Genomic DNA, 14,682 nt, shown 5'->3' with positions numbered 1-14,682 from the left:
CTCCTATCTACTTAAAACTGCTCTATTGCTCAGTTATTGGCATAGCTAGTTTTAAACTCATCACAGGTGTTTAATAGGTATGCTTATTTAGGAAGTACTTGTCTTCTGCTTGGTGCTTCTTGATAACAGCCATCTGTGTAAATACAGATTTCTATCAAAAGATCTAGCAACTTATCCTTAAAGATGATCTCCCTCACTCTCACAGATCCTGGAAGAGACTAGTCCTTGCTTTAGTACAGCCTCCCAACCTTGAAACAAAGTTGACTCACGAGGGTGCAGTCCCCACAACCATATCAACATAAACAATAACCCAGGAACCTATCCTGCAACAAAGCCTGATGCAGGCTCTGTCCACATATCGATTGCAAGTAGACACATCATCATAGGACCTAATCTAACATGACCCAGTCCATCAGGGGTTCGTTCATCTCGCACATCTACTCATACATGATTATTATCCATCAGTGGCCAGTAGTCCACCTCTCTGCATGTACATTGGCCAAATCCGGACAGTCCTCTGTGCAAAGAATAATAGGACAAAATCTCACATTCCAGGAATTTCACAAAATGTCAAAACCAGTGCGAAAACACTTCACTCTCGCTAACCTATCCTCAGTGACAGACTTTGAAAGTGGCAGTTTTGCAACAAAACAAACTTCAAAAACAGACTCCAAGAGAGACTGCTGAACTCGATAATATGCAAATGTAGACGACGTATAATTCAACTCAGGCCTTAACAGAGACTCGGGCAATTGGTGTGGTCATTACACTAATTGAATCTATTTCCGTATGTTACGTTCTCCTCACACCTTCATGGGTCATCTTAATTATCACTTCTAAAGTTTTTTCCCCTGCTGATGGAAAGCTCCTATCTACTTAAAACTGCTCTATTGCTCAGTTATTGGCATAGCTAGTTTTACTACAAGGTGTTTAATAGTAATGCTTATAGGAAGTACTGTCTTCTGCTTGGTGGCTTCTTGATAACAGCCATTCTGTGTAAAATACAGATTTCTCATCAATAAGATCTAATCAACTTATCCTTAAAGATGTCCCCTCACTCTCACAGACCTGGAAGAGACAGTCCTTGCTTTAGACAGCCTCCCAACCTTTGAAACAAATTACTCACGATGTGGCTAGTCACCCCACACCATACAACATCAGAACAATAACCCAGGAAACCTATCTGCAACAAAGCCTGATGCGGCTGCTGTGCCACATATCGATTGCAAGTAGACACATCATCATAGGACCCTAATCTAACATGACCCAGCCATCAGGGTTCGTTCCACCGCACATCTACTCCAACATGATAGTAATCCAATCAGTGTGCCAGCGTGCCCCTCTGCTGCATGTACATTGGCCAAGTTATTCCGGACAGTCTCTGTGCAAAGAATAATAGGACACAAAATCTCACATCTAGGAATTATCATAAATGTCAAAAACCAGTGCGAAAACAGCTTCACTCTCTGCTCAACCTATCTTCAGTGACAGACTTTGAAAGTGGCAGTTTTGCCAACAAAACAACTTCAAAAAACAGACTCCAAAGAGAGACTGCTGAATCGATTAATATGCAAATGAGACGACGAATTCAATCTCAAGGCCTTAACAGAGACTGGGAATTGGTGTGGTCATTACACTAATTGAATCTATTTCCGTATGTTACGTTCTCCTCACACCTTCATGGGTCATCTTAATTATCACTTCTAAAGTTTTTCCCCTGCTGATGGAAAGCTGTGTGCCAGGCCTTAACAGACATTTTTGCCAGGGTAGGCTGGCCCTCCGACATCCTTACAGATTCAGGAACTAATTTTCTGGCAGGGACCATGAAAAATATGTGGGAAGATCATGGGGTGAATCACTTGGTTGCCACCCCTTACCACCATCAAACCAATGGCCTGGTGGCGAGGTTTAATGGAACTTTGGGGGCCACGATACGTAAAATCATAAATGAACACTCCAATGACTGGGACCTAGTGTTGCAGCAGTTGCTTTTCACCTACAGGGCTGTACCACATCCCAGTTTAAGGTTTTCACCATTCGAACTTGCGTATGGCCACGAGGTTAAGGGGCCTTTACAGTTGGTGAAGCAACAATGGGAGGGGTTTACGCCTTCTCCAGGAACTAACATTTTAGTTCATGGGGCTTTTCCTGTCTACCTTGCCAGTGCATCTGAACTGAGAGAAGCTGTCCAGAGCAGTCACAATAGAGCACTCTGGGACAGCTCCTGGAGACCAATACCATCAAATTGCATCCACACTACCCCAAATTTGACCTGGCAAGGTCGATTTCAGCACTAATCACCTCATCAGAGTAAAGAAGTCGATTTAAAGAGCTTTAAGTAGAAAAAAAGGGCTTCATCGTGCGGACGGGTCCAGGGTTAAATCAAGGTAAGGCTGCTAAATTCAACTTAAAATCATAGTGTTACCAGGCCTAGGAGACACTCTAAATGACTTGCCCCAGGGTGGTTTCCCACACTCCCGGCAGGGAACGATGGGTGAGATGCTTCAGGGGGTTTCCCCCCCACTCCCAGCGGGGAACACGAAGCAGAGGGGAGTGCAGTCCGCTGGGAACCCGGGAACCTATAGGGCAGCCAAGCTCTGGAAGGAAGCTGCCAGCAGAGCTGAGAGACTGGGCTCTCAGCTCCTCATGCTGCCCTCTTAGGTCAGTGCAAGTGCTCCTTGTGAGGATGTGCACCACCAACCCAAGGAGGCTGGTGATTGTAAGTTGACCCAATATATGTCAACTTAGGCTTGAAGTGTAGACATACCCTCATCTCCCAAAATGGAACTAGTTCTCTGACAGGACAGTATACATAAACAAGCTCTTTAAGAAATCTCACTACCTCCAGGTGTGAAAAAACTTACAAGCCTTTAATGGAAGGGTGAATGGCCAAGATGGTGGCTAAATGAACTCTAATGGAGCTAACTGAATAGTCTTGTATACATGATGTCCTGAATTTCAGCTCCAGTGGGACAAAGATGATGAGAAGCAGCCCAGATAGAAAAATCTTTTCCACTTAGCTAAATATGTAGATCTCATAGAGTCCTTTCTGTTAATAAGAATGGTTTGGATCTCCTGAGAACAAGTTTTTTTCCAAGAAGTCCAACCATATCTCAGCCAGACCATGAGATGCACGTTCTGTAGGTCAGGATGTAGTTTCTGATCTTGATTCTAAGACAAAAATTCTTCAACCAATGGCAGTGTTATTCGAGATTGGACTGTGAGCTCTTGATGATCTATGTAGCGATACTGCCCTAGCCAGGCCAGAGCTATCAGTATTAATGTAACGTGGTCTTATTTTAGTTTCCTTATCACCCTTGGAACCAAAGGAACTAGTGTTAACGCATAGAGAAGATCCATTGACCAAGGAAGAAGGAAGATATCTGCTACTGAATGTGGGCTGCAACCACTCTAAAACACACCTCTAACACTTTTTGCTGAGGTTTGTTGCAAAGAGATCTACAGCAGGTGGTCCCCATTTCTTGAACATGATGGCCAATATGTCTATCTTCAAGGACCATTCATGGTGATAAATGAAGTTTCTGCTTAAGGAATGCACTGTGGTGTTTCTCATCCCAGTACATGGAAGGCCTTCAGTGTAATGTTCTGAGCACAAAATTTCAGAGACTATTATCAATTCTTCACATAAGTGACCCTGGCTCTGCCTTGTCTGATCAGGTAGAACATGGCAGTAGTATTGTCCATAAGTACCTGAGTTGTGTGCTTTTTGATTATGGCTAGGAACACTTCGCTTGCATGAAATTTATCTCCTAGCTCTATAATTTGAATATATAGTGAAACTCCCCTGGATGGACACCCCAGGCCTTGGTGGAGGCATCTGTGCCAACTGTTATTGCTGGTTCTGGAGGGGCGAAGGGAACTCCTTCACGGATTTTTTGGGGGTCCATTCACCAATCTAGAGATGAAAGCACTCATCCAAGTACATAAATCAGCATGTGCAGGGAGTGTTTGCTCAGTTGTGGAGTGGTGCCTGGCCTCCATAGGCAGAATTATACATTGTCCTGGGACTGGCTTTGAAGTTCTTGAAAAGTTGACAATGGTCAGAAACCTGTCTCGAAATAAGTAAGCAGTCACTGTGGTAGCATCGAAGATAGATTTTACAAATTCAGTCTTTTGGACTGGGATTAAAGTTGATTTTTCTGCATTTATTCTCAGTTCCAGATGAGCAAACAATAACTGGATTTGAATAATGCTGCTCACTACTTGCTCTTTTGACTGACCTCAAATCAGCCAGTCATCCAGCTAAGGAAAAACCTGGATACCAGGACACCAGCCTGCTCTGGGAATGAGGAAGTAGTGGGAATAAAACCCTTTCCCATGTTGTAGAGATACTTGCAATATAGTTCCCATATAGAGGAGAGACTGCACTTCCTGAAGCAGTCTTGTGAAAAGAGTCCCTGTGAAGGTTGGTGGAGGAGGAATTGGAACTGCATGACACATCTTTCTTAACCCATTTGTCTGATGTTATGGAGGTGCAGGCACTGAGGAAGAAAGATAAATGGTTCTCAAAGGGAGTTAGTATGAAAGTTACATAGTGACAGACCAATTGTCATTGATGTGCCCATTAAATTGACTGCTTTGAAGAAGCTTACATGTGGTTAGAAGATCCTGCTGCTGTTTGCACCTCGGAGGCTTACTGCATCTCCTACAAGGGTCCACATGTCTAGGCAGACAAATGGGTTATTTATACTCAAATTGAGATGTACAGTGTCCCTCTTTAGAGACAGAGAGTAGACTTCCAAAGAACATAATGTAGCCCTAGAGTCTTTTACAGTAAGCAAAGCATTGCATTTTTTTCTTCAAAAAACAATTTAGATCTTCAAAAAGCAGATCTTCATCTGTGTTTTGAAATTCTCTAGGAATCCCTGAGGCCTGAAGCCAGGAGGAATGGCTTATAGATATGTCTGTGGCCACAGATTTAGAGGCCATGACTGCAGAGTCAATGTGGTTAAGTGACCCCCAGCTATGATGGCAAGAAATTGCTCCTTAAGTTCCTTAGGCAATTTATCTCCAGATTTTGAGATAGAGTTCCAATTGATAAACATATTTGCCAGAAGAGCCTGATAGTTTGAGACTCCCATTTGTTAACTGGTTGTTGCATAGGATTTCATGCCATACAGGTTTAACTTAATCAATTCTATATCTTTTGGTTAGATTTTGTCTGTGATGGTTTTGGTATGTTTATTCACAGCCATTAGAGCAGGAGAATACAAGGAAGGATGCATGACAAAAAAATAACCCTCTTGGGTGGGCACTTAGTACTGTCAGCCCTTTTTGATACCAGCAGGAGGGAGGCCAGGGTCTGCCATAAAGTCCTAGCAGAACTGAGAAGAGTTTAATTGATCGGAAGAGCCACACCTTTTGGAGCCAAGATTTAAAGTATTTTCAGGGGTTTATAACGGTTATTTTAAACAACCTTGGCCCATACCCATAATGTGGATGTCACACACTTCAACAAATCCTGAAAAGTTTTAAAATTCACCAGATGCAGCAAGTATGTTTCTGGTGTAATCACCTCATCTGGTGAGGATGATGAGATAAGAGGAAGTTGGTCAGTGGTGTCATCCTATCTCTCACTTCTTTCAAGATATCTAAGAGGGACACCTGCTCACCAGCCAAGGGAGGTGCTTCCTATGTAGCAGAAGGTGGAGCAGAGCACAGTGATTTGGATATGAATCAAGAGGCAGACACCAAGCTCATATCTTGAGAGGCATCCCGTGTCCCAGCAGAGTCAGGATGAGAAGCTATAGGGAATCACAGACCAAGGTGATGAGCACCAGGCAGAGAAGTCTCTAGATGAATCTAAGTCTTGTCTGAAGACACATGGGAGCAGTAGACAAGTATCATGTCCTTGCAGTATATCCATGTGATGACTGAGCTAGTGAGAAGCAAGATCTAAATGACATAACAGGTGAAACTGGCCTGCTGCTGATGGAGTTAGATGAAGATATATTACAGTTCTCTGGAAATTTTGGAGCTATAGCAGTTTGAGTAAAGGGAGGTAGAAAATGTGTGGTACCAGAGATGTAGACAGAAATGTTGTCAGCACCATCATCAGTACTGGAGCCAATGTAGCAAGTACGGATGCAGAAATAGTTGCCAGTACCAATGACTGTTAAGGACCATGCAATGGTGGGGGAACCATAAAAGGTATAGTGAGACTACATTAGTTGACATCACGACTGCGATCAATACTGACTGCAGTGGCAAGTCTGGTACTGAGAGACATATTAAGTCCTTACCAACTAAGAAAGCTTGAAGCATGGTAGGTATAAAGGTAGAATGAAGTGCCTGCAAGTCAGAGTAGATGGTATAGGTGCTGAAGTACACAATGCTGATCTCAACAGTGCTGAAGAATTAAACAGCGGAATTGACAGCATCATCTGAGATGAAGAAGGTGCCAATCTCGAAAGCACCAGAGACATTAATGCCAGATCTGACAGTGCCACCTCTAACAGTACCAGAGGTCACCGTTGTTCTTATGTTCCACCCAAGTCCACCAGAGAACTTATAGTTCTATCTGATGTCACACCTTTGAGAGCTGAAAAGGAAAATTTCTTTGGTCCTGAGTCTGACTCAGAGGAAATAGCAAGCATCTTTGGTTTCAAGGAAGCATCAGGGGATAAAGATAACCATCTCTTTTCCCCAGTCTCTCCCTTACACGCAGAAGAGGTAGCTGAAAGGTCACTCTTTACAGGGTGGCAGAGATTTCAGCTCTCATGAACAAAGTCATCAGATTCTGAGGAGGGGCACAGTGCCTTTTCTAACAGGTGCTCCATGAGATGAATCTCTCTCATTCTTCATCCTTGACAGAAAAGAGTGACAACTGGAGCACTTATCTTTAACATGTCACTCTCCTAAAGAAAACAAGCAACTTAATGCCCATCATTTGAAACCTGAAGATCTCTGCATTGTAAACAGAGAGACTCCAGGAACAACACTCCTGAGGAAAAATGAAAATAATAATATAATATAATTAATTAACACTAAACTAATATTAGCTATTAACAGTATCTACAACTATGTACAATTTCAACATGTAAAGCTGGCTAGAAAAGACAAAGCTCAAAAAGTAGTGGGGATCTCCAGTACTTGCCATGGGCAGTAAAAAAGAATGAGAGGGAGTCAGGGTGGCCTGCCCTTTATGCCCTCTGATGCATCACAAGGACATCCAGAGCACATCCACTACCCCAACGGTATTACTAGAAAAAGTCTCTGACTCAAGTGCATTGGGTACACATACACCTAAAATGGAATGTACATGTGCACAGGCACTCAAAGGATTGTAAAACCTAGCTGAAGAATTAGGATTATTTAAGTAACGAAAAAGAGCAATGCAAATTGAAGTGGAGTGGAGTACTATTAGGTCCCTCTTCATTAAATACTCATCATCGATCAAGAAAAGGGAATCAACAGAAGATAAAGGGAAATTCTGGTCTTAACCTGCAAACTGGTTTTCTACAAAGGACAAACATATTATTATCATGAAACAGATAGCCCAACCCTCTGGCTGTTAAATTTTTGGTGCCCTGCACAGTCCCTCCACCCCCACACATATGCACATTCCCTCTCTAAACCTTTAGTTCTTTGACTCCGCTCTTTCCTTCTCTCCTCACCTGGTTCTCATCAAATCCTTTTGCTTCTCCCACTAACATTTCTAAAATGTCTGCTTAGTCTGAACAAAACTCTGGTCCATGCTACATAGTTTTCTCATCAAAACCATTGACCATCTCCTCTCCAATCTACCCAACATTCAACAGCAAAAGTAATCTTACTCTCCTGCTGCTCTTACCATGTTATTCACTTTGGTGAGAACCATGTCATTCACTTTTTAATATACTTTTACTGGCTCCTTGTCTCTTTCCACATAAAATCAGAATTCCTCATTATTTTTAAAACTCTCCCTTTACCTACATCTCATTATCACCCATCACTCCAGCACTCTGCCCATTCTTGCTTCATTCCTCTGTTTGTATACTGCTGTTACTCTCGCCTTTGTGCCTTATCTCATACTGCTCCTGATTCCTAGAATAATATTCCTCCTCCTGTATACTATCCTGAACCTCTAAATCCTCTTGACTGACGTGGCTCTGATAGTTACTCATTCTGCACTACTCTCAACTCCTATTTAAAAATATCAGAATTTATATGATTAGCTCCCTATGCTGTAATGACATTTTAAATACCATCCTTTTTCCTTTGTCTGTTGCTTTCATGTTATTTGGCTGATTACCTTAGACTGAACACTCTAAATAGTGGGGCTGTCTCTTTTTTAAATCCTACAGTATTATATGTTTATTTTTAATAAATTGGCTTTGAATAATGTATTTAATATGAAATCTGGAAAACTTTATAATGCATACTTTTATAATAAAAATGATGGACTTTAGGACAGTCCTACAAGCAGGCGCTTACTAGATTAAATAAGAACCCAGATCAGAAGGTGATCTGAACCAGTGAAAAACAACAAAATACCACCATACAAACCTGAATTTTTTTAATTACTACAGGTGTATCCTGGTCCCATACACGAGATAAACCACCGTCAGTAATATATGCCTTACATGCTGTAACCATTTGATTTGTAACCTAGTACATATAAATGAAAAACAAACTTTGTTAACGATCTCTAAAATTTTGTTTTTATTACACCTCAAAAAAAACAAATTATATACCTGCAATTGGAACTTTTCAATCACATTTACATAAAATATCCTAACATATGTGATTTAAGGACAACAGTACAGTATTTTAGATACTTCTAGACCCTGATATAATATTTGAACATGTCTCAGGCATAAAAGGAAAAGATGTTTGCTCATAATTCTGCTTCTCAAGAGATCACTCTAACAGGATTCTCACTCCTGGATCTTAGTTTCCCGCCATGAGACAAGCAGAATTACCAAAGTTCTGAGAATTTTTACCCATGTGGCAGTTGTGGAGTACGTGAGCCAGGACCTCCACTAGAAGTCATAAATCATTCTCATAGGTGGGTTTATCTATCTACATACACCATACCCACGCCCAGACATATGTGTAAAATACATAGATACTCACAGAATGTCATTAGCGAAAACTCAAGAACAGAAGAAACCATGTTTGTTGTATATTTTAAACATACATACACAGAGGCTACACAGTGTTCCAACTAGAAATGGCTGCATCTGTGGGTGCAAGGTGCATCCATGGGTGAAAGGCAATGTCCTGAGAAAATAAATGTGGTGCTTTCTCTGCTTGAGTTTTAGCTAGAAAACTCAGAAGTTCTAGGCCACTACCTGTTCAGAGAGACTAGAAGCCAGGCTCTGGGTCTCCACAAAGAAAGAGTTTGAGAAAAGTTTTGGAATAACCCTGTGAAAGAACCCAGGAAGAGTCCTAGAGAGGCTGTAATGTATCCTGACAAGGGAGTATCATTTGGCCAGACATAGACACATTCTGAGAGAGAAGTCAGAGGACAGTAGCAGACCTATAGGATAAGTAGAGACCATTCAAGCTTGGATCTGCCACCTATTTTGTCCATCATAGAGTTCTTGGAAAAAAGAGGGCAGGGACTCCACTTTTACTCTGCTACAGTTCCTTTTCTTTTTGCATGTTGAATAGTATTTGCGGAGCAAGGGACTAATAAATATAAAGATGACATAATCTAGATATTTGTGAGCCTATATAAAATGCTATAAGAAACAAATTGCAATGCCTGATGTTTTCTTTATGCTTGATTTGTTGTATAGCATGAAAACAGAAGTGTTATATATTTAGTAGTGGGCATCAGAGCTTTATAAAATCCTTACCACTTTTCACCAAGATATCCTGCTGATTGAAGTAAAACAAGAGTTTCTGCAATGTCATATTCAGAGCTGTTTGCTTTCATCACAGTTTATATAAATGAAACCTGGATATTAATGTGCTTACCTTTATAAACAATGATGTCATTCTCTCTGAAGTATTGTAATACCTTGAAACACTGTGAATCATTCTTATAGCATTAATCAAATTTTGTATTCCATGTGCCATAGACACCTAAAATAAAGAAATGTTTAAGAAAATTATGTGAGCTTCTCTCCTCTTACCAAGTTTCCTATTCACAACTTCTAAATTATATTTTTCATCAAATCAAATCCATCAGTCTTAGAGAACTTGTCACATCTTGCACAGAAGTCAGCGTTTAGTACTGCAGGCACAGCATGCTGAAGAATCAGAAAGGGCAGTGCAGAACGGGGAAGAAAATTGGCAGCATGTGACCTCCAAAAGAAGAAAGAGGAGACCCCATGTACCCCCAGTGCAGTTAGAGGTAAGAAACCATTTTCAGGCTCTCTGCACATGTACTACAGTGGAGACTGGTTTGGAAGAGTCATCTGAGGGAAGGGATCAGAAAGAGGCCCCTTCGAACAGAAGGCATGGGATGCATTGTCCTAGAGATGGGGGTTCCACGACCATCACTCCCAAGAGGAGGAGATGGGTGGTGGTGGTTGGGGACTCCCTCCTAAGAGAGACTGAGTCATCCATCTGCCATCCAGACCGGGGAACTCGAGAAGTGTGCTGCTTGCCTGGAGCTAGAATTCAGGATGCAATGGATTGTCTGCCGAGACAGATCAAGCCCTCAGATGCTTCTCCTTGTTACTTCTCCACATAGGCACCAATGATACTGCCAAGAATGACCTCAAGCGGGTCACTGCACACTATGTGGCTCTGAGAAGAAGGATAAAGGAGTTTGAGGTGCAAGTCATGTTCTTGTCCATCCTCCCTGTTGAAGGAAAAGGCCCAGGTTTTATGATTATAAGAAGCACCCAGGACCTTTTCTCAGGGGAAAAGGCAATAGGTTGCGTCAATTGGAGATACAATTAGCATATGCATTCAATCACACACACACACACACACACACACTGTCCCACCAGTTGATGTTATAGTTACCAGTTCAGAGTCCAAAGCAACCTAGTGGCCAGTGAGGCTGATCACGGGTAGGGAGGAGCCAGGCTCTGTTGGTCATGACACAATTCTCCAGGGAAATCTTGGCAGGACGAACCCAAAGTTTCATGGCAAAGCACCCTGTTCATATAGTGATCTTCCTTCATTGGGACCAATGAGTTTTGCACAGTTTTGATGCTGTAATCAATCGCCATTTGACGAGTACTTGTTTTCTTAAATTGTTCTTCTTATTCTTTATCTTGTTCTTTCATCAGTCTCTCAGGGAGTTACCCCATGCTGGTTTTTATCACAGCTACCTTGTCCCCATTGACAGGTGCCTGCCTTCTCTTTTAGAGTTATCAATCTGCCCTCCTCTGACATCTCAATAGGGGGATGTTGCAATCTCCTTGCACCTGAATGTCTGTCCTCAATTCCTCCCTGGAACATCTGGTCCGGTGATGGCCTTCACACTTATCTTCTAACACACACATTCCTCATTCACACACAAATTTACACAGAACTTTTGAACAGGAACATCAAATTGCAATGCAGGAGAAAACAATCACTGCATTCTTTTACTTATTTAAAAATGCTAATATTTAACATACAACAAAGTGGTGACCCTAAAGATTATGGCTGATGCATCTTTACCAATAGCACACTAGGCCATTCCTTTCTGCTTTCAGAAAAGGTGGCTGGCAGAATATGGTCAAATCATACATCAATAAATTTAATACATGCTACATTATTATTCTTCATTCTAATTTATATAAAACACAAACATAAAATCCTACTACTACACAGGTAGGGACCATCAAATTGTGAAAGTAAATGCATGATTACACAGGTGGTGTTGGAGAGAGGGCTTTGGATTCTTCAACCATGGGATGATGTTCCAGGAAGAAGGATTGCTAGGAAGAGATGGGATCCACCTAACGAAGAGAGGGAAGAGCATCTTCGCAGGCAGGCTTGCTAACCTAGTGAGGAGGACTTTAAACTAAGTTCACCAGGGGATGGATATCTAATCTCTGAAGTAAGTGGGGAAGTTGGATACTGGAAAGAAACACACGGAGGAGGGTGCAACAGGGGAGGCCTCCTGACTCACACTGAAAAAGCAGGGCAATTGGCTAGTTATCCTAGGTGCTTGTACACAAATGCAAGAAGCCTGGGAAACAAACAGGTCTCAGGGTACAAGAACTCATGGGTACCATGGGCTCACTTGGTACTGCAGAGGAGTGTCTGTGGTACATTGTCAATACCGATGGTTGAGTACCTAGATGGGAGTTTGTCACACCTGGGACCAAATTTTTCTCTGTGTCACTCTTTTAGAGATGGTACAATAATTGTCTGTCTCCTTAGGGGGCGTACTGTTGCCTCAAAGCTTGACTGCCTGAGCCCCCCGGTTTCTCTATGTGGTGCAGCAGGTGCAGCTGAGCTCATAGCGGAAGCCCCCTTCTGGGTACCATGCTTCAGAGCTGCTGATGCCCTCAGTCCTGAGGTGGCTGCACTGGGGAGCCCCTCTGGCTAGCCAATTACTCAGAGCCCATGTGTTTTTGGTGCCATCAGTACCAAGATGGACGCACTGGGAAACCCCTCTGGCTGGCCAATGTCTGGGAGCCCTTTACAGGGGGAGTCTGCTGGGTTGTTGGTTTTTTTCATGACCCTGTCCCCTTTGAAGTTAAAGGCTCTGGGGATGATCCAGGATCAGCACCGGAGTCCCCGGGAGACTGAAGTGCCTTCCCCATAAGGAGTTTTAACTTCAGCTCCTAGTTCCCGTGAGACTGCAATTTTAGCTGTGACAAGTGAAGCACTTCTGTGAGACTCTCCCAGGCACCTAGGGTGACCAGATAGCAAGGGTGAAAAATCAGGACAGGGGGTAAGGGGTAATATGCACCTATAGAAGAAAAAGCCCCCAATATCGGGACTGTCCCCATAAAGTCAGGACATCTGGTCACCCTACAGGCACCAGATACAGTGAGCATGTCTGGCCATTACAGAATTGACTCCTTGAAGGAGAGGCATCTCTTGGAGTAGGGAGAGCTAGGCATGTGCCTGGGCAGGAGCCTATCATCCTCTAACAATGAGAAATATAGAAGGTCTTCTTTTCTCCTCTTCTCCTTTTCCTCTTTTTTTTTAAACTGAAAAAAACATAGAGTCTACTAACCATTGTCGGGGGTGAGGGGAATGCCCGCAGACAGGGCAGGAAATGTAAACTAAAGTTCTTTCTTTCTTTGTCTTCTTTTTTCCCCTTTAATCCCAACAGAATAAAAATAAAGGGAAACTAACTATTAAGGAGAACAAAAGAAACAAAAACAACTACTACTTATGCTAATGACACAGATAAGGATGGGACAACCTCTCTGGTTGGAGGCCAAAGGCAGTTGAGAAGGAAGTGAGAGGGGTTCACTCGTGCAGTGCTAGATAGTCTTGAGGCAGAGCAGAAGGAGGGAGAGAACTTCACAGCTTAACGGACCCTGCTACCAAAAATCTCCAATTAGAGGCGCAGTCACACACATACACCTACAGTGGAGCACCCATTGGAACATTACTCGAAGAAGAAACTCCAAGTCTTTAGATGGGACATAATATTTTTACCAGCCCTTTTTGAGATGAGCAGTATCATTACTGGGGTGTGCTAGATTACTCTGCAGGATCTAATAGAACCTCATTAATCAGTAGCACACTTCGAGCAGATGATGCTGTATGCAAAATGTCTAGCAGCTTAAGTTGTGACTCCTTAACTTCTTCAAGTGGTATTTCTAAGGAATCCTCTGTCCTTTTAATGAAGTCCTGAAACCACTTGAAATTCTCAGTCAACTATGAGAGAGGAGGCATGACTGCTTCATCTGGGGATGAAGAAGAGATGTTAGTTAACAGAGTGACTTCCTTATTTGCTCTAGCCTCCTGTTTCTCAAAAGTCTCCTTTCATGGTTCAGGCCTTCGTGGGACAGAGAATGGAGGAGATTTTTACTTTTTTGTGCTGAAGAGTAAGGCTCAGTGTTCTAGAAAATTGTTGATGGTATGCCACCCAGGGGTCCCAATATGGCCATTGCAGGGGCCCATATGGTACAGAAGGAAGCATCCAAATATACTCAGACCATTGGGATGGAGCTTGAGAATGTCTTTTTCAAGTGTGTTCTTTCTCGTTAGAAGTCTCTGGGGTAAATACTCCTCTGATAATGCAGAGGGGAGCCTTAAACAGATATCCAATAAGCCAAAGTAAAATCCTTATCATCTCTCTCTAAAGGTGGAGCACAGTAGAAAATGGGGGAGACTCCACTGATACCAAGTGAATGTTTGGAGATGTAGAGGCCCTCAGTACCAAGAACAGACCAGTACCAAAAGAAAGGAGAATCAGGAATCTCTGTCATAGTTATGTCCCTTGAAAATCTGAATTCTCGCGGTACTGATATGGTGATTATTACCAAGGTGGCAGCCTGAGCAGAGGTGACTATAGAAGAGAGAGTGAACAGTGCTCTAGAATTCAAGCACTCTGAGGAATGTACCATGCTAGATGATTGCTTGGTCTTCTGACGTACTAAGATGTTAGATACTGATAGCTGGGATGACTTTACTGGTACTGTACCCCCCAAATTTGGCATTCCTGCATGCATCCCAGAATTTGACAGTACTGCAGTCAGTTATCTTGTGTGTTCCGCTACTTCCAGCTAAACATCACACAGCTAGAAATAGAGAGACAAGGCCATGCACCTGAATGTTTGCAGTTTTGCTATCAGAATAGGACGTTGGGTCAGGGAGTTG

General features: G+C 42.5%; 1 protein-coding gene across 1 annotated transcript in view; it reads right to left on the bottom strand.

Annotated features, from left to right (window-relative positions):
• Window positions 1-14,682, bottom strand: part of DNAH8 (dynein axonemal heavy chain 8) — a 621,721-nt gene that overhangs the window by 518,927 nt on the left and 88,112 nt on the right. Inside the window, exons 11-12 of the mRNA XM_075064269.1 lie at window positions 9,928-10,035; window positions 8,509-8,610 (exon numbers count right to left, since the gene is read on the bottom strand). Coding sequence (XP_074920370.1) covers window positions 8,509-8,610; window positions 9,928-10,035 — 210 coding nt within the window. The remainder of the gene's footprint in view (window positions 1-8,508; window positions 8,611-9,927; window positions 10,036-14,682) is intronic.

This window comes from Chelonoidis abingdonii, chromosome 3 (genome assembly GCF_003597395.2).
Source record: "Chelonoidis abingdonii isolate Lonesome George chromosome 3, CheloAbing_2.0, whole genome shotgun sequence".
In the NCBI taxonomy this organism is placed as follows: domain Eukaryota; kingdom Metazoa; phylum Chordata; order Testudines; family Testudinidae; genus Chelonoidis; species Chelonoidis abingdonii.
This window is presented reverse-complemented; position numbering and strand designations above follow the sequence as displayed.